This window comes from Cygnus atratus, chromosome 3, assembly GCF_013377495.2.
Source record: "Cygnus atratus isolate AKBS03 ecotype Queensland, Australia chromosome 3, CAtr_DNAZoo_HiC_assembly, whole genome shotgun sequence".
NCBI lineage: Eukaryota > Metazoa > Chordata > Aves > Anseriformes > Anatidae > Cygnus > Cygnus atratus.
In genome coordinates this window covers 5,864,711-5,881,330 of record NC_066364.1, presented here as the reverse complement: position 1 = coordinate 5,881,330, position 16,620 = coordinate 5,864,711, and the positions used below count along the sequence as shown (strand labels likewise).

The 16,620-nt window shown below is 43.8% G+C and overlaps 1 protein-coding gene across 7 annotated transcripts in view; it reads right to left on the bottom strand.

The window, feature by feature from the left end:
• The window catches only part of RUNX2 (RUNX family transcription factor 2), a 220,173-nt gene that overhangs the window by 54,185 nt on the left and 149,368 nt on the right, over positions 1-16,620 (bottom strand). For 2 of the 7 annotated variants that reach the window (XM_035560152.2, XM_035560154.2), the window contains one exon: positions 11,647-16,600. The exons of 4 other annotated variants lie outside the window; for them this stretch is intronic. In XM_035560152.2, coding sequence (XP_035416045.1) covers positions 16,122-16,600 — 479 coding nt within the window. In that variant the 3' untranslated portion in view covers positions 11,647-16,121. Of the gene's footprint in view, positions 1-127; positions 190-11,646; positions 16,601-16,620 lie in introns of those variants that run through there. One more of the 7 variants, XM_035560157.2, reaches the window with a different exon arrangement.

Below are 16,620 nucleotides of genomic sequence, written 5' to 3'. Positions count from 1 at the left end.
TTCAGTGTAGAAAGATTCACACCTGGCAAAACCTAGATGGAAATGCACTCCTCCTTCCTCCCAGGGGAACACCACCATTAACACACCTGCTCTCTTTCCGTTTTATTTTCTCACAGGCTTCATAAATCTTGCTTTCCTTTCCTCACCGCAGCCCAACCTCGGGAGGTGTGAATGCTCCCGTTTGCTCACCTAGAAGGGGAAAAAAACCAGATTTCTACAAGCTCAGCTTCACTAGGGCAAATGAACCCTGTATTTTAGGAGGTCGGAGCAACCAGGCTGATTCAGCTGGGGGTCCAGGCAGATATCATAAGTGCACAGGATGGGCCAAACCAAGCCCAAAGTGTGCAAACCTCTAGCATTCTGATAGGCAATCCTGATAAGAGAAAAGCCTGCTGCAAACAACAAGCAGAGCCAGGAGGAAAGATCTACTTTCACTTTGTGTTATGCCCCCACCTAGAAGTTTGGGCTACAGCAAACTAAGTTTAGAAAGTACCCAAGCCTAATTTAACAGTTGATTGTTTTTCATGGACGGAAAGACAGAGCTCGACCTTTTCTCTGAAAACACCCCACCCGGGGTTCCTGGAAGTGGCTGAAGTCTCTTGTTTCTTGAGGTGCTGCCTCCTACCCAGGGCTCAGGCTGGTTTTTGACTCCTGCTTCAGCTCAAGCCTGCAGAAGATCTCAGGAATAATCCCAGGAGGAGGGCAGGGTCCACAAAGAAGAGCGAGGCGGCTGTCATTCAGCGCCAGGAGCATCACGTTCCAGAGGATTTGGAAAGTGGGAACTCAAATTGTTTTAAATGGAGCATCTTCCTGTCTTGCTTCCACACTGCTGAGACTTTGAAAAGAGTTTTTAAAAACCTTAATTCTCTCTTCTTCTGCTTTTTAAGGGTTGAGTGAGAAGAGTCATCATTCCCTCCAATTTTTTTAGATGTTTATGTTCAACATCCTGAGTTTATTCATAAAGCAATGAGCCTGCCTTTAAAAATCAAGGCCAAATCTAGGTCAAATCTGATAAACATTTTAGCCTTTGCTCTGCAGAATCGGAGGGCTCAGGCACATGATCGTGTTACTGCAGCTCAATGAGCGGCACCACATCAGCTGCACGGCACCAAGGGGCCGTGCGTGCTGAGCCACAAGGGTGAGGCCAAGCACATTAGCCTGAAACCGCTTTTATTGAGGTTTCAACAAATGTGTTTTATCTCACATTTGCCAGCGGTAACCATTTGAGTTGCATTATTTCAGTGTTTGCCTGGGCCCTAAGCCTCTTCAAGGGCTCGTGTTTTTCTACTCACGATAATTTATTGCAGTATTTAGAAGAGGGAACCAGGAAACATGGCACGTCTGTGGCCAAGACTATAAATCTGCGATGTCCTAGGATGCTCCACACTGTGCACTGCTGGTCTTCCAGTTGTCCTGTTTAGGGGCCCACTGGTGCACAGGGGGTGCTGTCCAGCTTGTATTTCCTTTGAAGGATATCCAGATGCAGAGAGGGATGGAGCATGGTCCAGTTTTCTCCCAACAAAAGAGTTGTGATATGGCAAGAGTGCATCCAAGCCAGAAATGCTCGGAGAGGAAAAGGGCATTATGGAGCACTTCCACTGCCTACTGTAGTGTAGTAGTAGTTCACTACTGAAGTGCAGCCTTTACTGTAGTCCAGATATGAAATCAGCTCATCATGTGAACGCCGAATAGCTGCTCCAGCCCTTAGAAAACTCAGCCACCACACAATGAGCTCAGGAGACTCCTGAAACTATTTTCTGCAAAAACCACATACACATGTTCATGTGTACACACAGGCACATGCAGACAGACACAACCAGGCACTGTGGCTCTGTTATCCTTTATAAGCCAAATTGCCAATTGAACAGGATTTAGATTTTGGGATAACGTACACTAAGAAATGCATCATACAGTTGGATTTTGGGATGGAGTTATGCCATCCTTTCCCATTTCTGTAACAAACCATAGTGTTTTGGGGCAGTCACGGCCAGTAGTTCAGTTTGAACCAAGAAGCTACTTCAGGAGAATCCATGGAACAAATGTAAGGTCTCCAAGTCTCCCCCTGCCGTAGTCTAGGCCTAAAATTTAGGGTCTGTAAAAGTATGAAACAAATAAAAGTACTCCCACAAATTTTAAGGCAAGTCATTGCATAAAAAGCAGACAAATCTCGTTGATGCTTGCTCTGTTGTAGGACTGCATCTCTTGGTTATTTTCTTTGCTGCACAACAAAGGTTTGCATCCTAACCTATCTCTGGACAGAAGCATCTCTGCTAGCTGGGGAGACATCATTGTGCAATGTGTTTGAGTTCAGTATCTCTGAAGCCGCTGAGTTTCATTGAGCTGGGTCTGGCCATGGGATTCAAAAGCTATAGAACAGATAGACATTGCCCTTGTCTAGCACAATCCCATTAGTTCTGTCTCCTTGGAATCGGGATTGGAAAGTTAAAATCTTAAAAAAATATACCTAAGTTAAACCTTTAAACTGAAAGGAGGATGTACTACTTTACAAAATCTCTCACTTTGTTTCCCTGGGCTTCATATTTCTAGAGCTCCCTTCTCTTATTCATGGAAACAACTCAAAGTGGCAAGAGTTATTCATAGAAGTTGCTTTTACGCATGAGTCAAACAAGGCAGTCAGGATGCGACAGCCCAGACGAAGTTAGGGCAAATAAAATGCAAATAATGAAACTAGATTCTTGTGGTTCAGCCCTTTTCCTCTCCTATCTTCAGCATCTTTGCGACACCACTGTGATGGCTGATAAGAAAACAGAGGTCAAAGTGTCAAGAAAACAGAGGCTGTTTCCTTTGCATCAGATATGAAAAGCAACATCTCCCAGCTTTCTCATGGCTTTGCCCAGCCCAGAGAGTGGCCAAACCTCACTCAGAAGAAAATGAGAGGTGCCTGCCACAAGTGGAAAGCATCTGCAGAAAACCATATTGCATCCATTAACATGCCTCAAAGCCTGGGACCCCTCATTTTTCCTGGATGCTCTGCTTTTCTGCACTGAGCGAAGGACTATACCATTTCTCCCACTCCAGGAAACAGATGCAAAAACTTGTCAGAAATGGTCAGTGCACCAGTATATCCCCAATTTATCTGCTGGAAAAGTTCTGTATGAAAGAGCTGTCACCTTACAAGCAACACCCTTGGCCATGCAGTTTGGCACATTCCTATTATCATACGGAGCTCAGTGTCCAGGCTTCGTACTGAGAAAAAAATACAAGGTCGCAGACCTAAAATTTAAGCTGCTGGAGTGAAAGGATGAAAACTTCTTGAAAGAGAAACAGTCAGGCTTGGGGAGGAAATAGTTTTGGGGCAGCTGATTAGACCAACTGATAAACTGTGAACTCCCAAAGACAACTGCTAAAGGCTACACATACAGAAGATGAAAAACTATGTATGGCCTATTGGAAGAAGACAAATGCAAGATGCCTTCCTCTTGGAAGAAGAAGACAAATGTAAGATGAATCTGTATAATTGTACTAGATAGTAACCACCATGGGTACAATAGAAATGCTGCTTTTATGCACATAGTTTTTTCCCTCATCTCTCACACTTGTCTGCTCTAGGGAAAAGATATACAGTGTATTGCTCCTAATCCTTAAATTCCCCCAAATTAGCTGTTGACCTAAGGGGGGTCACCTTCACAGAGCACATCTTGGTCCAAATGCCTTTCTGCTTGTCATCGGCATGGTGGAGGATATTCATTCTGGTATTTAGGTATCGGAATTAACAGTCCGTGCTTCCTATATAGTTTGTGGAACATTTTCAGGGAAATTTAGGGGTTAAATCCCCAGCCTAGGAGCAAGTTACTCATTACCGCCCACCCTGAGCTCACTGGGGGCTGTGAGGGGTCATCGTGATGCTCTGGCAGGTGACAAGTGTTGAAGACTCTGCTTTCACCTATCTCTGCACAAAGACTTCAGATTTTTTTTTGTATAAAAGGAACATCAGCGGGATCTCATTCTACCATTTATTACCTGAAGTATTCCTCTACGTATCTTGTTAACAATGCTTCTATATTTTTTTTTGTTAACCCAAACTAGAACGAACACCTATAGCACCCATGGCAGAAAAAAAAAAAATAAAATCCCAAAACAACAGCTTGCCTTTTCTTTTTAGCTGAGGTTGGTATTGACCTGTTAAGAAGAAATGTGCTTACTGGCAAGGTATTGGCCTTTTCCAGAAAAATGGTGTCACAGGCTTTCAAGTCTTTGAAATTTGCCTTGTCACAAATATTAACAAATGGGTACATATTTTACGAAGAAATGCTGATTTCTTAACAAATGTTGTAAGGCAACCAAAAACACTTGGAAGTAAACCAATAACTGCATTTTAAACTAGGAGAAGTAACCAAATAACAATTGCTTTTCCCAAATAGACCAGGAACTGGAGGAGTGCTAGTAAGATCAGCTCCCCGTCCCATACCTACTCTTTCCCATTTCTGACAATATTTCTAAAGCTATCCTTTACTTAACGCGGTGGTAAATGCAGAGGCTTTTCACCAATACCAGTCTAAACCATTGCACAACTTTTATTAAGTGCCCATCAATTCTGGGCACTTGAGAAGTGAGTGAGCTTAAGAAAACATTTTCAGAAATGAACTACTTCTCGTTCTGGGAGGCAGTCAAAAACTTTTTTTCCCCCACTTTCTCGTATTCCACATGGGTGTGTTTCTGAGCTTCACGTCCTTCTTCTCTGAGGTTCAATTTCTTCTTTGCAGTTGTGGCAAAGAAACGCTAAAGGAATGACTTTTACATTTCATTGGCGATGTCTGAGGTCTGTGGTCACCCTTATCTCCTGCAAGAGACCTTTGCAAATTAAGTATTAGCTTTTCCTCTGTAGGGTGGATGTTTTCATGGGTCTTGAACAAGGAGCAAGCACTTGCCAGGTTGCTAAATTTTTAATGTATCTTCGTCCACAACACCTGTGTGGGACTGAAAGATGCTGGCGAGTGCAAGGACACGATGGGATGGGAGAAGTGCACCAGAGATAGGTTCAGGCTGAGCCCAAGGGGAAGGGATGGATCCCAGCTGGTATCAGCCTCATGGGTCAGGAGGTTTTACAATGAAATTACTTTAACAAAGCAGCACCTGCAATGCCAAAGTGTCGATAGTGACATCAAAGCCGACAGCGACATCAGCAAGCATACACTTCCCCAAAGCACAAATGGGTTCTGGCTTTAGCTTTGCTTTTAGATGGAAAGCAAGACCCAAATGAAAGATCTGAACATTGACCCCAAACCTCCAGAAACTTCTGGGGCAGCTGGACCAGGAACTGACTTCAGGGCCCTGCTGCTTCCAGAGGAAAACCAGAATTTGGGCTTAGAAATTTGCCTTGGAGAGGGCTTTTGTTTATGGGCTGTACTCATTCATCCACTTTCTTTGACATTTCACCCCTTGGTCCTGCTGAGCTCAGCACGAGCCCCCCCAGCTGGACTTGCCCAGGCTCAGGGCCGTGCCAGCTCCTTGCAGCCCCTGTTTTCTCAAGCAGCAGCGGTTTCCCTTTTCCTGTCTCTGGGTCCTGTCACGCTGCACATGACCTAAATTACCTCTCTTTAGTTTTTTTCCCAGATGGGGAGGCCTGATGCAGTCAGGGGTGTGTCTGCAAGCAGCCAAATGCCCTCAGCCCCAAGCACAGGGTCCTCTCCATCCTCCACCACCCTGTACTGCTGACACAGTGGGAGCAGGATTTGTCCCTCTGTGCCACACAGACCTGGATCAGTGAGCCCAAGCGACAATAACCGGGTAACATTGAGTTCACCAGCACATTTTCTGTTCGTATTTTCAGCTGGCGAGCTCCCTCAGGCCAGATATCCACAATAAACAAAGTGCCAGGCTTAACGTGACTATTCCCCAAAAAAGTATCTTTAATAAACAAATGCAGCACGCAAAAAAAAAAAAAAAAATCCATGTTAAACAGAGAGACTGAAATGAGTTTCTAATTGGAAACGTATGAAAATAGCAATTGGGGGCATCGTCTTTGTCAGGCGGAGCCGAGGAGGTTTGAAACGGCATGTACTAAACCTTCACTCACTGGCAAGGAGAAGAGTTGCACAAGTTCTCTGTAAACATCTTTATCTGCAGTTATTAGCCAGCAATCCTAAACATTGGATGAGTTCTCCCCATCATTTCACAATTGTTGGTTGTTGTTTTTTTTTTCCCCTGGTTTCTAGGAACTGTTTTCGAGGACTGCCATTCAGCACGAGAGAAAAATGTGTGAACATAAGGCACTGTCCCATCTTTTTCCTCTTGGTCATTGCTGCGTTACAGAAATGCAAGATATCACGTTACCTCGTAGCCTACTTTTCTCTAACACTTTCCATCCAGTACCTATAAGTGCATTACAACCATGAGTGATTTTACTGTGATTTTCAAGATCCCTGCCTGGAGGGTATCGCATAAGGAAATAAGGAAAATATGATGGAAGGAGTGGTATGAGGAGAATAAGAGACATCTTTCTTAACGCCCAATACAATACCTTATAAAAAGACAATCCTGTCTTTATCTAGTAGTGTGAAGTACTCTCTTCCAGACAAATAAAATAGACTAAGGAAAGAAAACAGGGTGGAGGGGAAAGTAGAAAAAAGATGGAACAAAGAAGCCAGTTTAAACCCCTGGCCCCTGTCCACCACGTTACCATTTCTGTGGCAAGGAGCATGTCAAGCAAACTCCTCATCGACTGGTCCTTTCTACAGCTTTACAAAAGCCACAGGCTGTGGGCAAAACTCCTGCTATTGCTGCTGTTTGTTCATCAAAACTTGTGAGCAGTGCAGAAAATGCACCTTCACCCCCAGCACGGAGCAGCAGAGGGACAGAAGTAGAGGCTGGATATCAGTCCCAGCTTCGAGATCCAGCTGCCGAACAGGGGGTTACAAAGAAAAACCTCGGGAGATTTCTCGTACTTTCTGGCTTATTCTTCTGGTGTTCATCTTAACAGAAATCAGCTGTTTTCCTTCTCACTTGTGCAGCATTTGCAGAATAGACGTTAGCATCTGGGCTGGCTATTATTAAAAGATGAGGACATCCTACTTAGGAGAACACCACCACTGGCAACGAAGGGAGAAAGATCCTTCGCAGTCAGGTTTCCAGAGATCTGTCTGGATTATTTGCCTTTTTTTTTTAAATTTTTTTCTTGTTCCCTTCTTCCCCTCTGCCAAAACAAAACAAACAAAAAAAAAAGCCACTGCTTTTCTTTCCTTTTTCCTGGCACTTCCTAACCTGCCTCGCACACCGCAGTGCCCTGGGCAGGGATAAAGGCTGTGCTTTCCTGGGAGAAGCTACCTCACAGCCTGGGATGCAACAGCATCATTTTAAGCTACTAAGGACTTCTTTTTTTCAACTGCAGAAATGGAAAAGTAAATAATCCATGGGGATGACTGCCTCGGTGTTTATGCTTGGATTTTATTTTTAAAAAGGATTTTAAAGTCGGAGCCTGGAGGAACACAGATGAAGGGGTGGGAAGGAGAGGCCACCAAGCACTGGCCTCCTATAGACGTGCAACAAGGTTTTAAAACCTGCTTCCCCAAATCCAGAGGCAGGGAAAGGAGCCAGGGGAAAAGCCACAGAGTGCATTTTGGGAGGTTTGGTGTGGGCAGTGGGAGAAGAGTGGGAATGGGATGTCCTGCTGGAGCCCCAGCTCCGTCTCCATGCTCAGATTTCCAAGACTCGCTGGACAAAGTGAGCAGACCTGGTGGTGGTGGTCCTGCACAGAGCCTCTGTCAGACCAGAAGACGCACAGAGGCTCCTTCCAAGCAGCATTCAGTGATCTTTCGCTGATAACACTGACATGTGTGGGCTGAGAATTGCTGGCATCCAAAAACGCAGGGCTATTAATAGAGGGACTTCAGCTGATCTCTACTGGCGTAATCACCATCTGCATTTGGCCCTGCGGTCCCATTAATCACTGGCAAGTTCCTGCAGCATATCAACTTTACTGGGGGGTTGTTTGCTTTTCTCTAAGTGTTGGGACATCCCGCGAGCTCCAGCTGCTCATCCCGATAAAGCTGCCGGGAGGGAGCGGCCAAGCGCCGCGCTCACGGACCGCAGCCCAAAGCTCCTCTCTGCTTGTTTCCCTGCCCCACTGCAAACGCCGAGGAAATCTGTTGAGACAGCACAACTTGGCCTTAGCTCCGCATTGTTTTTTGACCAGATCAGCAGTCTGGAAACTGGGTCAATTTTTCTAAACATGTGGTTTAGAAATGTGCTGTTTCAAAGGACACTATCCAATGGTGTGAGACCAAACGTTGGGTTTGTAGTAAAAAGAGCTAAATAACAACAACAACAAAAAATTAATGTTCAAAGCTCCTATAAACAGTGAGTGCATGGGACACCCTGCTAAAGTACGAAAATAGTAAATTCCCTGTTTTACATTTGGGGAAACTGAGGCATAAAAAGAGGCATCCAAAGCTGCTTGGAAAATTACGGATGAAGCTGAAATTTCCCAGCCGCAGAACCAAAGGTAGTTTGTGTCTTCTTTACAATATCTTACAAATATAATTAAAGGGGTTTTCTTTTATTCTCTCACTCCAATTGTAATAGCATCTGGAGCACAGAGAAGTCAGTGAGTGATTCAGACAGATGAGATAAAGAGCTCTAGCTGGGCAAAGTCTGGGAATTAGCATCAACGATGGAAATTCAAGCCCACTTGACATTAGAAACACAGGTTGCATCCACCCTAAAAAATACATGCAATTCCTCTGCGTGAAAGCAAGTCAGAGCAGAGGCAATAACTTCAATTTTAAATTACATCGTAAGTCCCAAGTTGCTTTCTTTTCAATGCAACAGGTCACCAAACGCTTTTGGAAGTTTCAGCTTTGTTCTCTTTGTATGTTCTTGCATCCCAGGCTGATATTGCACCAGCAGATCCACAGGGAAAAAATACGACTGCATAATGCCAGACAGCCCTTTCAAATGCCACATATTTAATTGGTTTTGCTCATGCTAAAGGTTTTCTTTCAAGATGCTGAGTAGAAATGCTCAACGTGCTCCCAAAATGTTACCCACCACAGCCAGCCCCATCACTTTTCCACAGGTTATAGGTTTCTAGTGGATTTTCCCGTAATTTTCACCTGCCCAATAACTATTTTTGGAGAATAATACTCTCAGGGTGTTCTCTGCAAGTGTTTAATCATGTGCTGAGTGCCTGAGTTGTGAAGCTGCTTGCCAGTGCTTCACCATTCCCTCTGCTATGCAGATGTGGGATCCAGCCAGAGCGGATCCCATATCCCATGTATATGGCTTATGGCATTGGCCATCCATGAGCAGTCCCCTAGAGAATGGATTTCACCCCAAGATACCGATTATTTCCCTCCTGACCATGCAGCAGGTGACTAGATGGTGCATGTCAATCCTTGAATATATCCCCAGGTTATTTCCTCCTTTCCTCCGGTAAGCAGCTTGATGAACTTTTTTATTTGGTGCCAATGTAGGGCTTGGTGCTGAGCTGTAAGGTCAGACCCCGCTCCATCTCCCCCGTGTTCCTCCCCAAGAGCTTGTTTTAGGCATAGAAAAGACTGATTTAGGCCTGTGGTGGCCAACATGTGGCGTGCTTTGAGCCCCACCGGTGCTGCTTACAGCCACAGGAAATTAAAAAGTTAAAACTGAGGCCAAGAGGGAGAGGCAGAGCGGGATGTTGCCCTCCATATGCAGCAAAAGAGAACTCTCTCTGGAGCCCTCGTTCAACCCTCAGAACCCCAAAGCAAGAGTTTGCTTACTGATACCGAAAGGTAGGAAAGGCAATGGTCATTATCCCTTGCAAGAAGCATCTTTAAATCATATTTCCTAACAATACTTTAAATTTGATCTTTTCCCCCACTTCACATGTCTTCGCATTGGGCAGTCCTCCAAGCTGACCAGCACAGGTTGCTTTGCCTTGAAGGTGGTTCTGGCTAGGGCATGTCAATGAGAGTGACCTCAAGGAGAGGGTAAATGAGTCAAAAGCAACACCTCCGACACAATCTAAGAGGGGAAAGCATGTGGGAATCGCTGTCCTAGATCGGAGTGATGGTATGGTTCTTCCAGCCCTTGTGCTGACCACGTGTACTGTAGATATCCCAGAGGAAAAGTGCCAGAAACCAACAAAAGATGGAAGGATTGCTGTAACTCCTCGATAGACTGCCTATGCAAGAATTTCATCCTCTCAAAGCTCGTTTTTGCGGGTGTTTTTAGCTGAATACATGTTATCTATACAATCGCATGATCAGCTTTTAGCTTAGCCAGCTACCTTCATCAGGGAGCCCTCCCTGTAACTCATGGGGCCGTGGGATAACGGATCCTGGAGGGCACCATGGGAGGTCTCCAGCCCAACCTCCTGCTCAAATAAACCTCAGCCCTGGGGGCACACTGGGTTGCTCCAGGCTTTCTCCAGTTGGGCCCTGTAAACCTCCAAGGATGGAGGTGGCATGGCCTCCCTGGGCCCCCACTGACGGGCCAAACGATGAAAATTTGTTTCTTTTTACGAGCATCTGGACTGTGAAAGCAAAAATATAATGAACCTCCGTCTGTGCTCTGACTAGCTGAGATGGGTTAACCTGTGAATGGGAGGGCAGCAGAAAGGCTTAACAGTAATATTTATAGCGTAAGTCTCCCCAGAACTACTTGTACAGCAGCACACCACACGACATTGACTGGCTTGCTTTGTTCCTCTCTCTTGGATAAAGCTTCCCTAAAATCAAGACCCAGATTATGGGCTGGGATAAAAGTACTCTCAACCCCCCCAAAGAGTATCTTAGTCTTCAACCACCACGTAAGAAGTGTGTAGGTCCTTGGAAAAGCAAACAGAGCTTACAAAATCAGTATTAGTGACACTCCAGTTTCCTCATTAAACTTCAGAGTTAAAGGTTTCTTGCAATGAACAGAACCTCACGCCTCCCTGTGCTGCTGTTCCTTTTTTTGCAGACTCAAGAAATAGCTAGAAAGGATATGAACTTGCTGTGAAACCAGGCACAAAGCTTGCAAACAAGTCCTGTCCTCTCCTCTCCTCTTGCAGAGACCTGGGTGAACTTAACATCACCTTCATTAGCTGCATCTCCCCCTACCCCTGACACTAGGCTGGAGGAGAAATAGCCTCCTCCCCCAGCCTCCTCCCTATCCATATATCTTTTGCTGCTTGGAAACTATTCTTGCCTCAGGCCATGCAAATCACAAGATTATCTGTAACTGCATTCCTCAGGCCTGACCAGGAAGAGGTGGGGATAGTGCTGCCCCCATGCTGGAAAAGCGCCACAAACCCAAATCCCTCCTCCTGGTTTGGAAACCTATTCCAGCTTGTCCTCGTCCAAGCTCTGCTCACAGCCCCACTGCACCAGAACGTCCCCGCTAATGGCAGTTGTTAGGTTTCAGAGTTAACAGCCTGGCAAGATGCACTCTCCCAAGGAACATGGCTCTTCGCAGTTTGCAGGTTCAGGAAAAGAAGCAACAGTTGAGATCGGGTTTAGGAGGTGTCCTTTACCACCTGTAGACCTGGAAACTTGCTTTTTATATTCAGTTGAAAACTTAAGCACTGCAGAAATTGATGGGACCACTACTGAAGGGCCACTACTGCGTCCTACCGCATCCTGACTTTACCCAACCCTGCCTGGTCACGAAAATGAGCTGCAGGGCTCTAAGAGGAGATAGTGGAAGAAAAAGAAGCAGAGAAGAACATTAACAAAAAAAGCCATTTTATTGAAAATGAAATTCAAACTTCAAATTAATATTACAATCATGAGAAAATGCCAAACAATTCAATTTACAGTTGCAACATACAATACAAATAGTCCCTTTGAAGTTGAAGTAAACTGATCCACAATCATCGTCTGTGGCATAAAGCAGAATGTGTTTGTACAATATGTGCATGAAAAGCAAATCTCCGGTGACAGCATTTGAAAAAATAAAAAAATTAAAGCTTGTATTTACACAAAATGCTACAAATATTTTGTTCCAGCAGAAATTCAAGACTGGTAAAGCATATTTAACAACAAAAAAAATGGAATGTCACTCATTACCTAAAACAAAAGTTACTGTAAAAGTATGGTTTTGGCTGATATACTTAAAAGTACTGCATTTAAAAAAAAAAAAAAAAAGGCAGAGTTATCTGTAAACATGGAAGTAAACAAACATCTAAAAAGTTCTCAGAAAATGTTAAAATGAAATGCATTATATTTAAAAACAAGAAGAAATTCAGGGGTTCAGAGAATTGGGCTTCTTTGATCTTGTACTCATGGCTGGTCCAGGTTTTAATTATTGCTTTTGTTCATGGCTTGTTGTCTGCGTTCAACGGCAGGCTCCCCCGGCCATGGCGGAGCTTTGCTTTGCTAAGTGTGAAAGTGCAAAAGTTCCCCCACTCGAGATGGCACCTGTCGAAACTGGTAAACCCTTGCTCAGGGGGCTGCTGGCAAGAAGGTCAATGCTACGAAAGACACAGCAGCTGGTCTTTGAGGAGAAACGACAAATGCCACGCTAAGGACGCTGACGGTAGAATAAATTGTTTTATCCTTGGTCCCGACCCACTGACACCAATGAGGTTAGCCTCGGGAGGATGGGGAGGAGGATTTAATCCCCTGTTCAGCAAAAAGGGACATCGTGCCTGTTCTGCTGGAAGTTAAGTCTTTGGTAGGATAAGAGAGCTGGAGAGTAACAAAGGCAATTTTTCATCTTTACATCTACGACCAGTGCCAAAGATTGCCACTCAGAAGGGAAGGGCTGTCGTACCTTTCAGAGAAAGCTCCTTTCTGTCAATGCTAAGCACCTCGCAAAATGTCAAATAATCTCACAAGGTTAACTACATAATGCGTGTTTTTGGTTGTTGTTTTTATTATTATTATTATTATTATTATTATTATTATTATTATTTGGTTTGAAATCCTGAATCAAAAGCATTTCCAAGTGGACTTGGAAGCGTTTTCAAAAAGCTTTAATGTGCATTTCTGTGTCAGCCTGCACAACTCCCTCAGTCGCCAGTCTGATGGACAGGGAGAGGTTTTCCAAAGGCACCACGAGGTTTCAGGAGCAGAGGATCTCCTGAAAGTCAACAGGCTGGTGCTCCTCCATCCATAAGTGCTTAGAAAATCCTTTCCTTTCTATCTGTCTGCTCAAGCAGACAGAGTCAGATGTCTGCCTGCACGGTGTGATGGAAGCCCAGAGCAGGGATCAGGCATGTGCTCCTCAACCAGGTGGAGAAGACGTTTTGAACGTTTTGTCCCCAACAGCCCAGGTCAAAAACCGTGGGGACACAAGCAGAGTTCTGTCGGTACTGAGCAAAACAAAAGTCTGGTCTGTGCTGGATTTATCCAGAAACAAAAACCAAGTGCTTGAATTTTACAACAAAGTCTTAAAAAAAAAAAAAATCTGGGTTGCTGCCTGCAGCCACTCTAACAACATTTCAACACAAAAGCACCCTAAAAATTACTTAATATGCATACAGTAAACCTTAAAAAGCCCTTCTCAGCAATAACAAATAATGTACAAATATAGTACCTTTTATTAAATAGGAAACAGCTTGCACTGGCAGTACATCTTTTTCTCTTGCTTACTAAACAAAAAACAAAACTGAAATGTGTAACCAGACACTGGCTTTTTAAGTGCTGCTGAGACTAACAAACGTATTTTACAGTTACAAATAAATGGACAGTGGTATGCTTCAAGCTACCACAAACCAACAATAAATAGAATCAATTACAGCTTCCATCTTTGAAGGAAAACTATTAGAAAAAAAAAAAAAGTGTCTTACTTATACTTTAAGCATACTTGGTATACAACCTTTAGAAGGCAAAGACTTTTTTTAAGAGCACATAGTCACACAAATTGGAGGAATGTACCATGCTAAGGATGACTCGTTTTAGTTTAACAGCTTTGCTATCAACTAACGGTGATGGTGGCTGTGGTGTCCAACGAGCTCGTGGCTCTGTACAGCCATGCCCACCATGGATTTATTGCGATACTTTGGAGGTAACCCAAGTACAGCCGAGGAGCATCGTCGTGACTGGCAGCCCCTGAGGAGGATGCTTAGAATCAGAATCATTTTGGTTGGAGAAGACCTTCAAGATCATCAAGCCCAACCATCAACCTGACTGTTGGTTATGGCTATGTGAAGGCAGGGGAAGGAGGGGGTGCTGGGGGCCAGCCGGTCGCAGCCCTTTTGAAGGGTTAAGACCACGCTTGGGCAACCCCATCCGCACTTGCTTAATGTTCCACCAAGGGTGGGCAAAATGTGGGCCCCTCCAATGGGCACTTGGGCAGCAGACAGGTTGCCTAAGGGGTTCGGGTGCAATTTGCTCTCCCTGTGTGGGTGCACCATGCCTGGGAGCCCCGGGGTGGCTTTAAGGTGACTTTTATCTTCAGCGTTGGGTTTGAGGAGGCGAGTATTGCTGAGCTTGTGCTTGTTTCTCTAATATGGCAAAGTAAACACAACAGCTTTAGGAGTCTAGCATTTAATGCTAATGATGGGTGATTCCCTAACAGGCTGGGAAGTTTCTGTTTCAACTTTGAACCTTTTTATCCGATAGAATGGGTTGAAATTTCAGGGGGAGAAAAAAAGTTATACTAGTTCTCCCTTACTCCCATTTCTGAGAAACTTAACAAATGATTAGTTTTAAAGTACAGCTTTTGAAATGATTTTGATTTTTCTTTGGGGAAAAAAATCTGATGGAGTTCAAATCGTGTTGTCAGAACATTTTAAATATGAATACTTTTAAATTTTGAAGTTCTGAGAAAAATTCTGGGAGAGAAAGAAATCAGGGGAAGGGTAGAAAACATTTCATCCTTCCTACCATTTTTCCAGTGTCTCCACAAGTACTGATTAAAAGGCAAGACTGTGTTGAAGGCAACCAGACAGCTAATAAAATATTTTAAACACAATATTTCCTTCATAAGTTACATAAAAAGATCCTACATCCAAAGTCATTTGATGTGGATGTGTTTGGGTTGGGTTTTTCATTTTTAAGTCACATTGTAAACTGGTTCACACTGGAACTGCTTTTCAGAGTTGGGTCAAGTTTTGAGGTTTACACCATTGCAGAAATGTGATGAAGAAAAAAAAAAACCACTTTTAGAGACCGAAGTCGATACATCATTACATTAAGAAACGTTTAAAGGGTCCAAATGTCATTAAATAATTATAAATATTCTTTTAAAGTTATATGATGATTCATGTTAGCAAACAACCTCAAATTTTACACACTTATAATTTAAAAAAAATATAAAAAAGAACATAGCCAAACACAAATACTATGTATACCATTTTGGCTCTAGTAATATATATTGCCATTTTTTCATATTTTGCATAAGTAATAACATTTTCTTTTTGTTTTTAAAGGTTTTGGATTTTATTTTTGGTTTTTGGCTAATCAAAGGCAAAACGAATGGACACAAAAGCAAAAAGGAAACCCCAGGGTTGTCTAGCCTAACTTGAAAACTTGTTCTCGTTAAGTACCCCCCAAAAAAACAAAACAGACCAAAAAAGCAATGAACACAGAGAAGTTCCAACTGTTATCTGCAGCAAGGCTTGGACAGAGTTTTGGGACAGCTACTTTCATCTGAATGTATCATGGCAAAATGGAAGCAACTTGATCTTTGCTTTCCTTTTTATGTGCACCAATACAAGCCGGTTGAATTGCACTACGTGTGTGAGCAGGGTCCCGTACGTTGTATGATTGCAACTGTATCTGGAGTTCATGGTTAGTTGTTAAAAAATAAAAGGGAATGCAGCCTTTGCCTTGCATCACCATGTTTCTCCTGATAGCTGGGGAGTCCATTCTCTCCTCATTGGCAAAAGAACTTGCTATTAAAACACTTGAGACAAAAAAAAAAAAAAAAAAAAAGGTGGGGGGGATTTTTTTGTGTGTAAAAAGTACATTTTAAATATGAAACAAGGTAAAATGGTTCCAAGAAAAAGATAATATGTGCTTTGATCCACATAATCTGAAACATGGGTGGTGGTGTGTTGGTAACTCTCATGTTATTTATGGCCATATCATCCCATCTACACAGTTGCACATATTGGTAAAATCTATTTTTTTTTTAGGAAAAAAACACACAAAAAAAAAAACAAAACAAAAAAACAAAAACAAAAACCAGGCACTTCGTAGTTAGTCGACCGTTTGTTTTTTGGCTCGCGGAGGTCGGGCCGGGCAGAAGAAATCTCAGTACGGCCTCCAAACGGACTCATCCATTCTGCCACTAGAATTCAAAACGGTTGGGGAGCTGCTGTGGCTGCCATCCGCCTCCACACCGTCACTCTGGTTGGGCAAGTTAGGGTTTAGCAGCGTGCTGCCGTTGGCCGTGGTGGTGCACGGAGGAAGCATCCTGGAGGGGGAGCGGTCCCCTCCCGGCACCATGGGGAACTGGTATGATCCTGACGAAGTGCCATAGTAGAGATATGGAGTGCTGCTGGTCTGGAAAGGTCCACTTTGGTTTTGGGAAGAGCCGGGGTAGGGTGGTGGTAGGTAGGTGTGGTAGTGAGTGGTTGCGGACATACCCAGTGACATGCCTGAGGTGACTGGCGGTGTATAGGTAAAGGTGGCTGGATAGTGCATTCGTGGGTTGGAGAAGCGGCTCTCAGTGAGGGATGAAATGCTTGTGAACTGCCTGGGATCTGAAAATGGGCCCAGCTCTGAAGCACCTAAAAAATTATAACAGAAG